This window comes from Fistularia commersonii, chromosome 24, assembly GCF_037954325.1.
Source record: "Fistularia commersonii isolate RoL2024-O1a breed Wild chromosome 24, RoL_Fcom_v1.0, whole genome shotgun sequence".
Classification (NCBI taxonomy): domain Eukaryota; kingdom Metazoa; phylum Chordata; class Actinopteri; order Syngnathiformes; family Fistulariidae; genus Fistularia; species Fistularia commersonii.
In genome coordinates, this window is record NC_141307.1 from 6177990 (window position 1) to 6196502 (window position 18513).

Genomic DNA, 18513 nt, shown 5'->3' on the forward strand with positions numbered 1-18513 from the left:
CACTTTTCTCCCATTTCTAGACAAGCTTGGCCAACATGATGGCAGGTTTAACCTGAAAACCAATCTTTTGGAATATTAGCAATCATCTCCGTTATTTAAAAAGAGCAAAATCAAGCCAAAATCAATAAATATCAAACCCAAATCTTACAACATGTCTTGAGAGAAAAAAAACAACAACACAATGTTTCCATGATTTTTGATTCGTTTTAATTTTAACAACCAATCATATCACCCTAAAGTGATACACTGGTCGTGATGGTGAAGGGACACTTCATGTTTGCATCTGACAGACAATCAATGTTAATCTCCAAATGCTACCCCGACGCAACAAATATCCACAAGGAAAAGTGTCGTGACCCTTAAAACATTAAGATTTAATTTCCTCTAATCAGACTCCCCCGTTGACATTGAGGCCTTTTTTGGGTTATTGCTCATGTTGCCCCGGCCCGGATGAGACAGGTTTAATAACTCCAATTATAACCCATTATACAGGCGATATGAATGGCAAGCGGGTAATGAATTCTGACAGATAAATCCACAGGACTCCAGCTTGGAGAGTTAAAGTCAGGAGCACCATCTGCTGGAGGGGAGGAAGTGTGGGTTTCCCCTTTGGGAACCCGCCTCCTTACCTATGTTTGTGTATATATAGCTCACAATTCCAATTTGTTCAATAAAGGTTACTAATGACTTTCCAAGCAGCTGAGTCATTCCAAAAACCCTGATTACACGCAAACTCAGTAACTAATGCATTGTTTTTGCAATGCCTATGATTTCTACGATATATACAGTGAACACAGGGCATGTAAATTGGAACAGATGTAAAAGGAGAGGCTAGAGATTTGTTAATAAATATCAAAAATCATCTGTGATGTCATTTTGGTAGATTATGTTTCAGTGGGATATAATTTTACTTGCATCTGGATCCTTCCTCCCCTCGACAACTCTTTACAAAATGTGAAATAACGCTGGATTAAAAGAAAAATCTATGCAGTTCTACATTAAAACGCCCTCAAAAAAAAAAAAAAAAAAAAAAAATCATCTCAATCACCACGAAGAAATTCCAAAGGTTATGGTTTGGTTAGAATGTGACATGTCTCCATACTTGACTAGTGAAAAACTGGAAATCAAAATCAAGCGCAAGTCATTGAGGCACTCTATTGCTTCATTTCACAAAAAGGAGGAACAGAAACAGAAAAAAATACCGCAATCGGTGAATTAGCAAAAAGTGAAAAGCAGGTGGCTCATTAACACACTGACACAAAAATCCATGGCAAGATTCGCGGGATAGGTTTTTCGGGCGCCTTAGCAAGAAGGTTAAGCGGAGGGTGACGGGGAGGCGAGCGGACACAACGCAGCATCGTGTGGGTGGAGAGAGCAGATCGCTGTCTTATATCGAGGCAGGTTTTAGTGCTACAGTTGACTAGAAATAGCCAGATCTGGTGAGACGCTCCCGTCTGGAAGTGTGTGGGAAACTGTGGACGGGTTTCAGAAAGGCAAAGTGGGAGGACTACATCTAGCCAGCAGAGTCAGTCTCCAATGTGAGAAGGTGGCAGCTTCTCTGCGCATCGTTTTTGGATTTCCATCTGGCGACACTCAAAGGGCCGGTTCGACCAAATCGCAGAGAGGACGCGGGTGTGAGAGTCACTTCCTGTTGCCGCGAATTAAAATTCCATATTATCAAAAATCGAGAAAAAGAAAACCGAATTGGCTGAAGCGAAAGACAGAACATTGCATCCGATGTTCTGTCTTTTGCTGCATCCGGAAAAATAATCCTGTTTTTGCCTGAAAACGCCACGGTCCGCTCTGGTTGAACCGACCCCCTCTCTGGAGGCAGATGGTGTGAGTGGAACCACAGCAGTGATCGGAAAGCTCTGGGCGGCCGCGCAGCAGCCCGTCCTCGGCCCCGACGGTGTCGAAAAGGTCCGGGCTAATCTTGCGGTCCCGGGGCTTTCATGGCCATGCTGGCCCCGACCATGGCCGGGTAACTTCTGTTCCTCCTGATTCCATCGGGCCCAAAGGGGGACCCCGATCTGCGCAGCCCGCCCAGGGGTCCCAGGATGGGCGTGGGACTCACCGCTCTGCCTCCTCGAGCTCCGGCCACACCCAGACGCTTCACCTTATCCAGCAGGTTGAGGTTGTGTACAGTGACGCTGACGTCCGTCTGGCTTTCCCGATCCCTCCCCTTCTGGCGGCCCCTGGCGCCCGCCGTCACCTCCTTCAGGATGGAGCGCGCAGGTTTGGAGGCCAGGAAGTTGTCGTAAGAAGGGCTCTTAAAATCAAAACCTGGGTTGGTGAACGCGGATGCGGCTGAAGCTTCCCGGCCCCCGGGAGAGTTCGGAGGGGTCGTGGGACGCAGAGGGTCGCTGACGGGGGGCCTGTTCGGAGCCACAGACGTGCTGAATAAAACCCCTCCGCTAACCTGGCCCTGCTCCAGGCTCGGACCCTGGTGATACATGGCTGCGGAGATCCCTCGCTCCTGGAGGAGGCGCACTAATCCCAAGGAGGTGCTGGTGGTACGAGTGGCGTCTCTGCCGAAAAAAATGCAGATATAACAGATTTTAATACAGGTGGAACGGACGTACCCGGACAAAGTCGCTTACGACTTACATGCTTTACGACAATTTAAATACACGCAGAATGACCTGGTGGCAGAGTTAAGTATGAATTGCACGCGTTTGTAATTGCCCTACATTCATGCAAGAATAAACATTAAAGAAAAAGAAGAGGTGAAATAGTTCATTATAAATTGCATTTATGTATGCAAATACTGTATGGGGGTACGATGTTTCACTTCATGACGGACCCCTTGGAACATAGCCCTGTAGTTAAGTGAAGGCCGCCTAAATTTGCAACATATTTTCTCTATTTTCTGCAGAACTCTTCCCAATAAAAAGGGCTTAAGGCGCCCCCTTGTGGACAAACACAGAAATGTATTGTAACAGAAAAAACTGAATTTGAATTTTTGAAATTAAATCGATTTCAATCGACGCCCTTTTCCAACCTGGGCAATCTGAGAAGATTTCAGTTCAATGTTTTAGTTCAAAGCAAACAGGCTGAATGGTTTGGAAATGACAAGTTTAACCATCCGGGGCTCTCTGCAGCACACCGTCTCAGTGGTTTAGCTTTGAGGAAAGCCGGGAGTTGCGTGTGGCGGAGGGGCAGACGAGAGGAACACGGAGCAGCTTGGTCACAGGAAGAGGTCAACGGGATATGAAGGAGCTTTATTGACGGGTTTTAGGGAGCCTTGCCTGAGATTGGTTGATGATTCTGAGGGTCTGAGGCTGAGCCTGCGCGGGGTGCAGGGCGTAGCAGCGGGGGTTCCCAGCAGGGTGCTGGTCATCACGCAGGACGATGATGCCGGGACCGGGTTCAGACTTAGACATACAAAACCAACGGAAAAGTAGATCAGACATATTTGAACGGCGGATCTCCCCTCGCACCTCTGAGGAAACGGCTTTGTTGGAAACACCGAGGAGGATGTGGTTTCCAGCACATTAACAGATGAAATGCACCGGGTGCTCTGGAACTGACAGAGCATTAGGCTGCACATCTAAGCTGTTTTTCTGTTTACATCCCATGTACCAAAATGGTCGGAGAAACCAAAACTCTCCAGACCGCCGTTCTTGATGTAGGGTCAAGTTTTATTCCGAGAAGGATCAAAAGTCCTCACAGTACAAGATATTTTTAACCTCGCTCACCTTGGCGTCACCCGGGTCTGCTCGTCGGTGGGATGGAGGATCCGGCAGGTGGTGAAGGTGTAGGTGGAGCTGGTGTGAGCCATGCATTTCCCGGGGTAGTAAGCAGCTGCAAGTCACAGCGACAACAGATCAGCAAGGAGCTCGGGGGAAGCGGCTGCGGGGTTATCGGAAAAGCGCGCTCACCCAGTGCATCGGTGTTGCTCAGGTGCGGCGACGGGGACGGGGACGGAGGCGACGGCGGGGCAAGGCTGGGAGTAGGCTGCACGAGGTCAGGGTACGCTGGGGCGGAAGAGGTGGACGGCACAGCCGAGGAAGCTGAGGAGGTGGGCAAATTCTGGAAGTACTGCTCCCCAGCTTCATCCTCCTCGAAACTGCCCCAGGGATACACCTCCGAGGGAATAAAACACAAGTATCAAAACATCAGTCACTAAAAGCCAGTAAGTTACATGATCTGATTTTATCCAACTTCACACACTACTGACAAGGAGTGGCTGGAGTTTTTAACTCAAAGGCACCAGTTTTCAAATTGGTAAGTATTTCATTTATCAGCACTCTGACAAAACAAAGTAGAATAACTCACATCTTGCATAATCTGACCAAAGGATTAGCAAGAGGGGCACATTATAACAGCTCCAATTGAATATGTTGTTTCCCCAAATGATGCTTCAACGAGCCTCTCGTGTATTAGACCACCGGTCCATAGCTGATGGAGCTCCTATTATTCCCAACATACGTGCCATTTGTCCCGAATCAGACGTGCACATTTTTGGGACAAGAGAACAAGTGTGTTTGTGTCAGTTGTGTTTAGTTATCCACCGTTTTCAAATGTCGGTGAGAACGTCACTGTATTTGCATCGACACGCACAAACCTGCTCCATCTCCAGTTCGAGCGGTCTATATCCCTTGGGAACGACGCCGGGTCTTGCGTCCAGAATAACCCCGAGGTGAGGCTGGGCCAGTTGTTGCCAGTGGTGCAGGGTGGCCGAGCCTGGCGTGACAAAGATAAAGGGAGGATCTCCTGATTTTTTTGGACGAGCTGCTTAGAACTCTCCAATGCGTAAAAGGGATGGATCATATTACCTCTGAAACCAGAAATGGTCAGTGAGGCCACTGCATGACAAAATCATTTGCAAAGTTCCTGAATATTTTCTTGCATCTGCAGCTAATATCAGGTATTCGCCTAATTTCAGCTGATTTAAGATTATTTCTGAAATAACTGATCTCATTGAAAAGGTCTGTGTTCTATCAGTCTTCTGAATACATCTGAATCTAAATTTCTAAATGTGGAAACACTGCGGGTTTATACTTAAGACACTCCTTTGGCAAAAAAAAAAGTCCAGGAGAGGCCATTTCATGCAATAACAGATTCACAAATAGGAAGCCCCTTTCAGACCATCAATAGCAGTATCAATTCTGTTACCTACAACATCCCAACACACTGCAACCACTCTGGCTCCTTTGGTTGGGAATTACCGTAATTTCCAGACTAAAAGCCGCTACTTTTATTCCATACACTTTGAACACTGCAGCTTAAACAATGATGCTGCTAATTTATGGATTTTTTTTGGGTTATCGAGCTTCATACTGCCAACAAACATTTGGCCTTGTCATATTGGACTCATGAAATTCCTATGAAAATACTATGCCAAACTCATTTTCATCGAGGGCCACATTAGTATAATGGTGCCCTCAAAGGGCCACATGTAACAGAAACAGTATAAATGTAACCAAATGTAATGTAAAATAAATGTAACTACTCCTTAATGTTAAATTACTCTGAATTTAATACTCATTCAAATCCAAAATATTACTTATGCTTTCGCATAGAATCTATGCTAATGCATATGTGATATTCTGACTTTTAATTATAGGACAATGTTTTTCTGGAACGCTAACTTTGGCATACTTAGGTCCATGTTTGGTGTCAAAATGCAGATGTTGATTGTACTCAAACAACCCACACTGCCTCATCACACATAAGACATGCCGTTTTTCTTCTTCTTGAAGGACACACATGTATTGACCTTCCCATCTTTCTTGAAACAGCCTTACATCGGCCTCAACTTTTCTCTTCCTGGACATTAAGGGATTATTTGAATTTCTCAATTCCAATTTTTGAAAATCGTATTCATGTGGATACACTGCAATCAAATGGCTGGGTGCCGTCACTTTGCAGGTAATATGATCAGCGTGAATGGCGGGAAATGTATTTTATGATCAATGCATGCGTTTGAGTTATTTTAAGACAATCAGACCTTTTAAGATTCTCGTGTGCCGTATAAAACGACACGGTGGGCCATATTTGGCCTGCGGGCCTTGAATTTGTCTCATGTGAGCTAGCCGGTGCGGCTTATATCCAGGTGCGTTCAATATTCGGGAAGTTACAGTAAACATTTTGCCAGCAAGGTGAGGTCAAACCAGGATAAAACCCTGAAGTCCTTTAGATGAAACCTCACTCTTCACACGTATATCCACAGCAGATGCACTGACAGATCGACTAAGGACAATTTTGTCATCAGAACCAAGCAGACAAACACTGATGTGCCACAGGCTCGCCCGTAACACTTGCGGTCGCACTGATACACGGAAGAAGTGGAAACAAATCTGGCTGAGGGGAAAGAAACACGTCCACCATGTTGATGAAGGCCTAAAATCTTGTGGCTACCTGAACAGTGCCTTTGCCAAAAGTAACCCCCCGGAAGGAAGAGCAGAACAGGAGGACAGGAACACCCTATGTCGCTGGGATTTTGGAAAAACTGAAGGGTTCTTAAACCCCCAAAACCGTAACACTTCAAACCACACCATACCCTGAGACGGGGACTGGGCACCCCGAGGGCAGAACACCCATGATAGAGAAGGTGTTGTATGCTGTCGAGTGGAACGAGGGATTTGATGGCCTATATATGCCAGAGACAAAACAACCTCTGCACAAACTGATGGCCCAACACAGGAAGCCACCACTGCAGGACAGGACTCTGCAGATCACCCACGCCTGAGGGACAAGGGACACTCCTTTGAGGACAGCAATAACCACATTCTGGCCAGAGAAGAGTCAACAAAGTAATCTTTGTCAAAACAGAAAAAACATCTGTGAACAGCAGTGAGCCTTGGACATAATCTTCCGCCCCTATCCCACACACCAGATCCATCCAATGAGTTTGTCTCACAGTCAGAGAACCTAGTTCTAGTAGAAAAACATGAGTTAATGACTACATACAGTACTTGTGCTATTAAATCCATCATTGATAGAAATGCACAGCCTTAGAAATAGCAGCAAAGTGGTCAGAAATCAGTACGTTAAAAAAATATATATAACAATAGCAGCACTGAAATGGGAGAGGAAAAAAAGAAGAAGATGGAAATGAAATGAGAATTTAAAATGAAATGGGATTTTTATTGGAATTTGACAATAAAATGGAAACAGGAAGCCACGACAGGATTTGGAAAACAGAGGACACGAAGATAAATATGCAGAACACGTGAAAACAGAGATACAGATAAGATAGAAAGTTGTGACAGACAAGCAAAAAGTAGTGCAAAGCAAGAGGACTTCTAATATAAAGTCTGAGACACTGAGACAGGAAACAGCTTCACCCGCCGGCCGAGGTGAAAACCTGGCCGATTCCCACCATCATTCCGTTTCTCCCGTTGTTTCTGGACTTTTTACAGGGGTTAAATATTGCTATTACTTTTTACATAAGCTCATGTCCGCCCTCCCTCACACCAGCCCAGCAGGAATGTCTGGGGCTCAGCCTACAGCCAGCCCCTGGGGTGTGTGTCTTTGCAGTAGGTGTGAGGAGAAGCGAACCCGCCTGACTTGTGACGGTGCATGAGAGACCAGAAAGAGTTGAAGAGCATGAGTGAGAGAGGCCTCTCCGCCGCCGCCTTTATCCTCCTGCTACCAGAGCGGCGGGAAGATGAAATCCTAGCCTGCCTTGTTCCCCTCTCTCTCTCCATCCCTGCCCCCGTCCTCCTAGGCCAACCCGGCTCGTTTTTCTCCCCGGCCCCTCCGTGCCGCTCGCCTTCCCGCTTCGTCCCCACGTGGCAGCGCGCGGCTCCCTCACCTTCCAGCGGTTTGACAATCTGCAGTTTGTCGGGGAGGTAGGGTCCCCGGGTGGCCCACAGGTGGAGGTTCCCCAGTGACATGATGCTCTCTGAGGGGGTCAGAGCCCCGTCCTGGCCCAGAGCCTCCTGGAGACCCTGTCCTCCCCGCCGCCGCTCTCTCTCCTCCTCGAAGAAGCGTCTCTCGCTCAGGTTGTTCTGCCGACGCAAGGAGAGGCGGCGAAGGGCCAGCCGAAGGTCCTCCGCCCCGCTCGGCTTCTTCTCCTGGCCGTCCGAGCTGCAGCGGAGAGGAAAGTCAACGGGGAAATGAAAAAGAATCTCAAAAACCCCCTCAAAGCATGAGGTGCTTCATTGTGAGTTCAGACGTTCCTCCTCACCTCTCCTGATTGGACGCCGTCTCCATCAGGATGCTCTGCGTCCGGTTGTCAAGGGCGGCGCCATCGCTGCCGAAATCCCCCCCGTACGAGCCGGAGCGAGGGGTGGAGAGGCCGCTGGACAGCGGGGAGGTCCGCGCCGACAGCGACTGGTTGGATCCCGGGATGTTGGCGCTGGTTGGTGTCAGAGAACGCTGACGGACCGTCTGGTTAACGTTTTTCACCGTCTCGAAAACACGCTTGCGGTGGATTCTGAGGAAAGACGTGGCTGTTCATTCCATGTCGTGCAAGTACGACATACAGCAGACCTGAAAAAGGCAATCAAACTGATTTCTTATATATTACAGGTATCAATTTGTGATATTAAGACTCTGGATATTCAAGTAGGTTGGGGAAATCTGCCTTGTGCTGGACTCAAGAACACTTTTTCTGGACTCGGAAAAAGTTGATTTTTCAGTCTGAAGGATAAAACTTGTGATATTAAATGAATTAGTCAACTTTACATTAAACAAATGACAATTGTAAATAAGTTATGACTTGTTTCAAGCTGGTGTCTGGTGCTGAAATATGTTGAATAGGACATGATTCTGCACATTATACGTCAAAATCCCTCAAATTCAGCCGCAGGTTCAAAAGTTATAGCAATGCAGTCAAAAAGTGCTTATCTCACCGAGTTGAAGCGTTTATGGTACAAATTGTAAATAACTTGTGAATTCTTTCAAGCTGGTGTCTGGTGCTGAAATATGTTGAATAGGACATGATTCATTTCCCTTGGCATTAAAGACCGATTAGCTCCATTTTAATGCTTTCATTCTTCGCAATTTTTACCAAAAGATCCAATGTAATGACTATCTAAATGTGTTCCAGGAGTGAACCTCATACTTCTGCTCCTCGCACTCGGGGTCTTCCAGGCTCAGCTCCTTCCTCATCGATCCCTCAATCTCAGCCGCCAGGGAATCCTGCCAAATACAGCCATGAAAGAAGGGCTGTCACTATCTCTCTCTCACACACATACACACAAACTCACCATCGGATACAGTCCCAGCGGGTGGAAGCGCCGGGGTGTTCCGGCGGGGTAGTTTCTGTTCCTCAGGTTCTTCAGTTCCTCCTGGGCTTCATGGAGCATTTCTATACACTCTGAGTATTTCTCCTCCAGCTCCTGCAGCTGTGGGGTTATAGAACATAATTGTAGTGCTAAAAGGGAACCCGCCTGGGAAGATTCATCATTATAAATATGCTTTACAGTTTGATTCCGACCAGAAGTCTTAAAGACAGTGTTAAAAAAAGCACAGTTTTTGTTAAAAATTGCAATTTATAAGTTATATTTATAAGTATATCTGTTGCGCTAACATATAGTAGAATCTCTGTACGTGCTAAAACTGCAGCCACTGGGGGGTTCAAAGTGACATTCAGAATATTGTTGAAGCAAATGAATCTGAAATGGAGATGGCGTTACCTCGGCGGTGAGCTGCCGCTGGGCGTCTTTAGCCGCAATCAGATGCTGAGAGAGTTCTTCATTTTCCACTGCATACTGAAAACACGCACACACACACAAATGGGCAAGATGACCTGCAAAACGGCAACGCTGAGACAACTATTTTTCTTTCCTTACAGATTTGGCCTTCTTCTGTAGATCGACTATCTGAGAGAGGAGATGTGTGATTTCCTCTTGCTGTCTGGAGGCGTCGTCCGTCTTACGGGCCAGTTCCTCGGCGATGGCAGAGATTTGGAGGCTGGACAACCCTGCGAGAAACAGCAAAGAGGTTGAGTGAAATTCGGAAAGGCCATCGAGCAGAGAATTGGAAACGGGAAAACAAAAACTCACGCAGCTCCTTCACACAGTCGTTCACAAGCTGCTGCTCCTTTTCCTCGTAGGTTTCTGTCTCTGACTTCAGATGGTGAGCCTGAAGCGAAGCATTAAACATTGAGTTCTACACTCCCAGATTTTTAATTCTACTGATTTCTGAGTGTGTGGAGGCACCTCTGAGCGAAGTGACAGGTTCTCCTCTTCCAGCTCTTTGAGCTTTCTCTGTAGCGTGTCGCTGACAAAGGCCCCCGAAGCTAGTTCCAGTCGACTCTTCTTACCCCTTTCGGACAAATAAACATCGCACATCTGAAATGTCGGACTTGATTTCCATTTGAGAGCACACTCCTCCAACGGCACGCTGCCAAAATACTACAACCCAACCTTTGAGACCTGAGATAGAGCTCAGATGAGGACTTGAAATCGAAAGGTGAAAATGATATGCAGGAAAAAGGGGCTGTTTAATTTACATGTCATCACTGCAACATATTCTACGGTGAGACTATTTATATGGCACCAATGTCGGGAGCAGACATGCTCCGATCACGCACTGATGAACGGACACGGATGGGGACGGAATAGGAAAGGTGAGAGGAATGGCTAAGCTAGGGATGGGCAAAGTTTTTGGCTCAAGGGCCGCTTTCTCTTATAAAATTTGACAGATGGACCAGGTCAGCACAAGATACGATACATATAAAAAAAACAGACTCGTCTGACATTTGCTTTGAAAATAAAACCAGCTTGGTTTTGAGGGCTCTGATGTTTGCTTGCAATTCATGCACAAACCAGTTTTTCCCTTGTAGCTTCAAGTCCAGCTCATTCATGTGTGTCAGTATGTAAAGGCTAAATCACAGGAAAATTCTCAAGTGTTCTCAAGTAGCTCCAAAAATTAAATAATCTCCTGCTTGAGCTCCCAAATTCATTGATCCAATCATTCAATTATTCACATCAAGAATGAATTCTGTTCCAATCTTTGGCGGGCCGAATGTGACCCGCGGGCCGTAGTTTGCCAACCCTAGGGCTAAGCAGTCCCTCACTGCTTGAAAATCAAACTCCAGTTTAGATAGCACCCGTTTACACCGTTCATTTGAAAACCAGATGTGAATAAATCGGGGATGACTGACGTCGGGGAGCCCGCAGAGTCTTCCTCGCTCTCCTCGGCCGCATTGGTGTAAAACTGCAGCAGCTCGTCCTTCAGGTTCAGCTCGTGGTGCAACTGCGCCACCTGGAGGAGGAAATCGGCGGCTCAGTTTAAAAAGACGAGGAGCAGAAGAAGTCCCATCGGTTGGACGTGAGCGCGGTCGTGTCGAAGCACCTCCTCTGTGATTTGTCCAACTTGCTCCTCCAGATAGTCATTCTGCTCCGTCAGAACCCGGTTCTTTTTCAGGAGTGACTGGCCGATCCTGGCCGCCAATTCCAGGTCACGTTCTTTCTGAGGGGAAAAATGGCAAAGTCCAATGTCGATAAACTTTCAAATAAAGTACTGCTTTAGCAGAATATATCATTGTCACAGTACCATTTATTAAATTGGGATTGGAATGACTTAAGCCAATTATGCAGAATTATGATGCCAGAGCCACTAAGCACTTTGAATTCAGTTAATTTTGGTGACGTGCAAATTTACGAAAGGGGAAAACACCTACATAGATGAGATCAGCCTTTCGCTAGTTAGCTTAGCAAATAGCATCGATTGGCTGCAGTCCTTTGTCAAGAAGCTACATTTACCTTTTTAATAGCCTGTTACAAACTACATTACCTTCACATTTGAGATGTTTTCAAACGGTCATTTGAAGGAGCTGTAGCAACTGAATCCCGCCGAGCAGCTTTTACTTTAGTTTATTGTCCATTAACTTCTGCTTTGGGAGAGAAGTGTATCTGGGAAGGTTTTGAAATGCCCAACTGATGGGTCCTAAAGGGGGTATATTGTGGATAATACTGTGCTAAGCTAACTAAAAAGACACCGGCCTCCCGACCACACTGAGAACAGGGTAGCTTCTGGTCTCAGTTTGAGTTAAGTGACAAATAGGTACTTTTAAAGATTGTGTTCCCATTCCACGTCAATCCAATATCAAATTTACAACTCAGCATCCATCTAAGTCCTGACTCACTGCGTGTAAACCAGAGTCGCAGAATCCTCTGTTTCATTGTGACATAGTAGGCCAACTCACCTCCTCCAGAAGACGTGAGACAGCATCAATGTCATTGTAGGTCTTCGTCATCTGGCCCACGCGATCGGCGCATAGCACTGGAATAACAGAGCAGAGGACAGCAGGTTGTTCAGGGAAGTTGTCCCTCGCACAAACGTCCCACCTTAAGAAAGTCATCCACTGAGAGGTTTTAGATGGTTCACGTTCAGGGGGAACCGGAGCTACCGGTTAACGAGGGAAGGCTTTTCCCATGGAGTGCGTCGACAGCGGTGCCCTGAGGTCACCGTCCGATCAACGCCAGCGCTCCGATCAATGATGTACTCTCTATGCTTATTGACATCAGCATGCTAAAACCCTGTCATCCAGTTTGTGTTACCAAGGCCGCTCCTCTGAAAATGAAACCGTGATCACGCTGCTAAAGACAAGCAACAGTATTAGCCATCTTCCTAATACGCTCCTTATATGTGGGGAAAGTTTAAAATCCGAGTACATGTGAAGATAAATATCAGTGAGGTCAATAAAGCTCCCTCATGAAAGACAAAACGGAGTGCCCAAAAGGGACAGTTCTCGGTCGATGGTATACTAAATTAATCGTCCTCGTAAACCGAGAGTCCTTGAATGTTGACCGCTACTGTGTAGATCAATGACGTAAAGAGATCGGAAAATATATATTTTTGATATGACTCATGTCATCCCATCATTTATCAAGCTAGATGGGAATTTACGCTGCTTTGCTGATTCAAGGGCTTCTTTCTGTGTTTACATCATCAGAAATATTCAAAATAAGCACAGATGAATATATTGAGGTATATCTTATAATTAGGTGATTATCCAATCCTCAAAATCCTTCCTTTCCTGAAGAAACAATCAATGAAGAACAGATACAAAGCAAATTCAAAAGTATTCTCTCTACTTACATCTGCCAACTGAACAGTCAAATTCTTCCTCCATTTTGAAAATGAAATTAAACCTGTTCTTTGATTGATGTAATCCAACCCTGTGTTATATCGGTTTCATCGTGACCTCCCAAAACAAAAATCTTCACCCTGCTCCAAACAGCTGTACCTTTATCGTCCTCCAATTCGCATTGAGCCTCGGACAACTTGCGCTCCATTTCCTCTAACCAACCGGCGCATAAAACAAACCTTTATCCCCCTCCCTCCCGACCGGGCTCACACAGACCAGGGGGAGGGATGGCGTGGCGCTGAGGGAGTGCGAGGGAGACACATATATGGCGAGGTGCATTTCTGTTTCAGAGACTCACAAATCCAGAACAAGAAACAGAACTATTCTCAAGATTAGACATTTTAGCTCAAAGCAAATGGAGGGTGTGAGGACTCTTCACCTTTCCTTCATTCCACACTTTCCTCTCTGCAAGAATGCTGGACATCAGCATCAAGCAATGTTACCATGGCAACCCGTGCCAGTAAAACAATCCTCTCATACATGCACATGTGAAACAGATGAACACAAAGTCCTGTGAATTTACAGTTCAAAGAGGTTTGGGGCTTCGCTTGAACGATGGGAGAACATTCAAATTTTCAGGACATGTTCCCGGCTGCCTTTGCTTTCCTGAATGTTTTGTGGATCTAAAAAGCTGTCTAAAAACTGTCCTCAAACTGGAACCCTGCAATTGCTCATGTCTAATAAAGTTACATCCACATCAACTACAAAGGTCTACATAAACAGAAACTCCCCCATATACAATAACACACAATTCAGATTGATCAAATCTAATATCTTCAACAGACAGAGGAAAATTGCTGGGGGCATAGGGTAAAATGGTAATTAAAAAACTAAGGCTATAAATCTTGAATAATGTCTAAAGTAAATGCATAAAACCAATGCTACAAAACAAGATCATCTCATTTTGAGGCCACAGCTGATGTGTGAAGTGTCCTGAAACACCCGTGATGTAAGTGGGAGCCCCCTGGTGGACACTATGCTAATAATAATAAAAATAATAATAATAGGAAGAACGTATACTTTATCAATTCCTGATGGGGAAAATTGGTTCTCTCCAATAAACCCATAATGGATAAACCATGAGCAGTAGGCTGCCATCCATCGGTGCCAGGGGAGCAGTTGAGGGTTCAGTGTATTGCTAAACAACATTTCGACACACTCGGAGGAGCCAGGAATCAAACCAGGAATATTTGGTTTGATTGCTCTGCCTCCTGTGCCACACAACCCCCAAAATTCGATTAAGCACTGAAAAAAGACAGAAATTTCATAAAATTGTCTTGACCCCATAATAGGATACTCTGGACGACAATGTCAGTTTGTTTGTGCTAAATGCTCATGACATCCTGCATAGTGTAACAATTCTACACTATTTTCTTAGCCATTATTTTTGCTAGTTTGCTTGGTAAAATCTTGGATTATTGAAAAAAAAAGTCAGACTTTTCCAAAATGCTATGGAAATTGCCTGTGACATGACACAAAAAAGGTATGCTAATCAGGCAAAAAGGAAATCAAAACAAAAAAAATGATCGGTGATTAATCTGATTAATGATCGAAAAACGCCAGATCAGCCAAAGTGAAAACCAATGATGCAGAAAAGGTACAATTTACAAAAAAAAAAAGAGACAGCGAAAGAATTCTTAATGCCTACATTAAATGATTGGCGAGCATGAGGGGGAAATCAGAGCAGAGCAGTTTTCCCTTATGTAACTCCTTGTAAAAAAAAAAAAAAAAAAGAAAAGAAAAAGGTGTTTGCAGCACAGCAACGCAGGAGGTAGATCTGACGTTTGTGTTTCAGAGACTTACAGAAGTACTTGAGCGTCTCCTCGATCTGCTCGGTGGTCAGGTCCAGAGGGGCGTCCGGCGGCAACAGGGGCGTGTGCAGCCAGTCATCGTGATCGTAGCCGTAGACGGTGTCCGCCCGTAAGCGATACACCGGCAGCTGCTCCTCCAGGAGGCTGATGATCTCGAACTCTGGCAGGTCGGTGCTGTTGCAGACATCTGGAAGCGGCGGGAGGACGGCAGGGTCAGGAAGCGGCACAAACAAGCCAATATTCCAGTTCTGCACGGTCCGTTTAGAAACGCATCAAATAGGAACAACTTGACAAGGCATCATTAAAAAGTCGCATTTCAATTCAAATTTGCCTGCAGTTTAATGGGGTAAAAGTTTGATCGGATGTCAAACACAATCATAACGCGTGTTAGCGGTTTCGTTTAGTCAATGAGTATGTTTTTACCTTGATTCATCCATTATTTCACGGCTGAGTCATTTTTTTAAATCTTAACTATTGCAGCTCTTCAATGCAAACGTTGTCGAAGGTTACTTGAGGGAGGGTGCAGGGCTGGCATCGAAACTAAATCTGCAAACCAAACAGGGATAGTCGAGGCGATGGGAGGAGTACACTGAATAATAATTAGGAAAATAAGAGAAGAGTGGTGACCAGTATGTATCACCAAGTAGTAGCAGAAATTAGTCAAGGTGAAGTGAGGAGGGGTTAAAGGTGAGGTATGGAAGTGTTCATAGAGGCAGCGGTGGAGAATATTCAACAGGATCTTGGACAGCGAGAGGATGCCTGAGGAATGGGGAAATGTGCTGGCGCCCATTTAAGAACTGGGGTGATGTGCAGAATATCAGTAACTACAGAGGAATAACATTGATGGGTCATAAAATGAGGTTATGGGAGAAAGAAGTAGAAACTAGATTGAGCACAGGTATTCTTTCATGCTAAGAAAGAGCACCACAGATTCAGTATTTGCTTAAAGAAGGTCGATGGAGGTCAGGGGAGCTGCACTGTGCCTTTGGCGATCTAGAAAAACAACTATGATACCATGAGGAAGTCTGGAGTGGCAGAGAAGTGAGTTGGACTTGTGCAGGGACAAGGGGGAGGATTTGAAGGACTTGGGGGGTTAGCAGTCCACAGAGAACACCGGGATCCACAAAAAATCTTTAAAAAACTTAAAAAAAAAAACTTTTGTGGGTCGCAGTTATGAGATCAATAACTTCTACGGAGAAAATGACATTCTGTCTCTGTATACAGCAATAAACAAATGTTACATTCAAATAAAAACACTCAATATCTGTGGGTCCTCGTATTTATAAAATAAAACTTAAATGCAAAATGACGCCTGAGCCTGTGTGCTGTCACCGGAAATACAAAAAGGAATATTTCACTAAACACTGCAAAGTATATTTGCAAATTCTATCAAATATATCTATCAATATTGTCTTCTGACAGCAACTGCGCCTCAGGGCTGCCAAATAAACAGCGTTGCTGGCAGGTGTTACACATTGGCGGTTGTGGTGCATAATTTGCGTTTAAGAACTTAAACATAGATCATCATCTTCAAATATAGATTCTAGAGCCTCAGGTGTTCGACCCCCGGGCCGGAGACAGCGGCACGGAGGAAAAGACAAAGCTGAGATGTTGAGACACCCTAGGATCAGGAACAAGTCCAAAGGGACAACATGTGTTAGATGTTTTGCAGATAAAGTCCAAAGGGACAACATGTGTTAGATGTTTTGCAGATAAAGTCAGAGTCCAGACTGAGGCGGTTTGGACATGTACAGAGGAGGGATGGTGAATAGATTAGATGGATGCTGTGGCTGGAACTGCTGGGTTCACTGGCCTAGAGGAAGATTGAAGAGATTTCTGGATGTAGAGGACATGAAGTGAGTTGTGTGAAAAGAAGATACAGAGAATAGGGTTAATGGAGGAAGCCAGTGTACAACGGTGACCCCTGAGCGGTCAACCCAAAGGAAATGATGAACTGTGACAGCTCGAGCAAACAGACCTGGAAAACCTCTAATAAATCCCGTACGTGCACAGAAAATATCTGCTTCACGTCAGCCTCCTAGAGCAGGTTTGACACAAATCCAATAATACCGATGAACTTTAGTCTAAAACTATAGATAAAACTTTGATGCCGTAAATACGACCCCATTGGAACCCACATTGTGTTTTCTTCTTCCCTCTCGAGCGAAAATCCTGACACGTTCCCCACATACCGGTGATTGTTTCGGCATCCCTGCAGTCAGGCGGCGCCGGGGGATCGTCCAGCAGACCGCACTCGCCCTCGCTCACATACTGCTCCTCCTGTTTACACCGCGGGTCCGATCCTGGGTCCGGGTCTGGGTCGGGGGCGGGGGACGGGCTCGGGGCCGGGGAGGCCAGCTTGGCTCACCGTTCAGAGGCGCCCGGTGACGGGAGCCATGAGCCTCTTGGAGCTGGAGCTCCACCTGAGACACAGCCCGCGCCTGGATGAAGAAGGGGTTGACGGTTTTAGTGCATGACGGCGTTGTGAAGCTGATCAATGCATCCCCCCCATGCGCCCTTCCAGAGTCTCTGAAAGGCCAGCGCTGCTGCTGCTGCTGCTGACGCTGACAGCAACGCTTGCCAAGCAGGTACATAAATCACTCTTTGCTGCTGTTTTCACTTCTCAGGAAATGGAGGAGAAAGGCAGGACTTACACCAGCTCTTCACTACAGAGATGGAGCCATTTTATAGCAGATTTTAGGTTTTCCTGTAGTTTTCTTGACTATTTTTAGGTCATTAGTAAATTTTTCAGTTTGAGTTCATGTCATGCAACAGTGTGATGCTGTCATATGTTGTTGGTGCTATTTCCATCTGAGTTATCGAAATTCAGTTTTTGTAGTGTTTTCTTCCTGATTCTTCCAAAATTGTCCAATGATTTTCTTCTGATTAGATGTTCACATCCTGGTATTTTTGGATAGTATATTGGTGATGGTTCACCTATGAGTTATGTGATTGTGGCAGAGTTATTTTGGTAATATCATGCCAGCATTTAGGTGATACAGCACCAAAAAATACTTTTCTAAACTCCTGCTTCTTTGGTCAGGAGACAAATCATCAGTGTATGTGAGAACTGGCGCACACAGGTAAATAAAAAGGTTCAATGAACTTAAATGCACGAGAGCTCGCTGCGGCCAAGCTCGGTTCTGCAGTGTGTCACTGCAGCACGCAGCGAGACAAAACACTACGGACTCCTGCTTTATTCCTGTTGGATCAAAACAGGGGCAGAATATAAATAGAAGCTGAGGTGTACGGGTTTGCGTGTCCAGCGGCCAGGTGCTGGAGGAGGCAGCACATCTGCCAGCATGAAACAACCGGTGACAAATAAGTGCATATGCAAAACCATATGGTAGGGTTTGTTTTATTGATAAGCGCTTGTGCAAGCCAACAACGCAGATAGGTGCCGTGCTCGACGGCAGATAAACCCCTGTGGGAGTAAGAGAAAAGGCAACTTTGACAACCCTCAATGCACCTGCAAGCTCCCATCGGTGTCACTTTACATAAGATCAATAAATATGCAGTCTATTCTACATTTAAGTGTCTTCGTTGCGATATCGGAGTGTTCCGTAGAGTCAACGAGCACGACTTGCATCATCTCAAACGTGCTGCACCGTTCAGAGTTTTCCAGTGCGATGCTGAAACTGGAAGGCTTGC

General features: G+C 45.6%; 1 protein-coding gene across 2 annotated transcripts; it reads right to left on the reverse strand.

Moving 5' to 3' along the window:
- Positions 1 to 190: 190 nt before the first annotated feature.
- trak1b (trafficking protein, kinesin binding 1b) lies at positions 191 to 17303 on the reverse strand. Of its 2 annotated transcripts, XM_086171491.1 has the most exons (18): positions 17055 to 17303; positions 14855 to 15049; positions 12107 to 12183; positions 11254 to 11370; positions 11063 to 11163; positions 10116 to 10221; positions 9960 to 10038; positions 9747 to 9877; positions 9591 to 9665; positions 9162 to 9299; positions 9017 to 9093; positions 8138 to 8386; positions 7763 to 8037; positions 4568 to 4686; positions 3882 to 4086; positions 3699 to 3804; positions 3249 to 3374; positions 191 to 2528 (listed from the first exon to the last, which is right to left on the reverse strand). In XM_086171491.1, the coding sequence occupies exons 3-18, from the start codon at positions 12155 to 12157 to the stop codon at positions 1928 to 1930; spliced, it is 2556 nt and encodes an 851-aa protein (XP_086027617.1). In that variant the 5' UTR covers positions 12158 to 12183; positions 14855 to 15049; positions 17055 to 17303; the 3' UTR covers positions 191 to 1927. The 2 variants fall into 2 exon arrangements, with proteins under 2 accessions (XP_086027617.1, XP_086027616.1); XM_086171490.1 differs by lacking the exons at positions 14855 to 15049; positions 17055 to 17303 and adding an exon at positions 13003 to 13174.
- Positions 17304 to 18513: the final 1210 nt, after the last annotated feature.

Bases quoted from the DNA above. Each gene is read 5' to 3' on its own strand.
- trak1b (XM_086171490.1), bottom strand. From the start codon at position 13,036: ATGGAGGAAGAATTTGACTGTTCAGTTGGCAGAT. The intron at 9,094-9,161 runs GTGAGTTTGTGT...TGTATTTGGCAG, and splicing joins CGCTGGGACTGTATCCGATG to GATTCCCTGGCGGCTGAGAT. The intron at 3,375-3,698 runs GTGAGCGAGGTT...TGTATGTCTAAG, and splicing joins CAGACCCGGGTGACGCCAAG to TCTGAACCCGGTCCCGGCAT.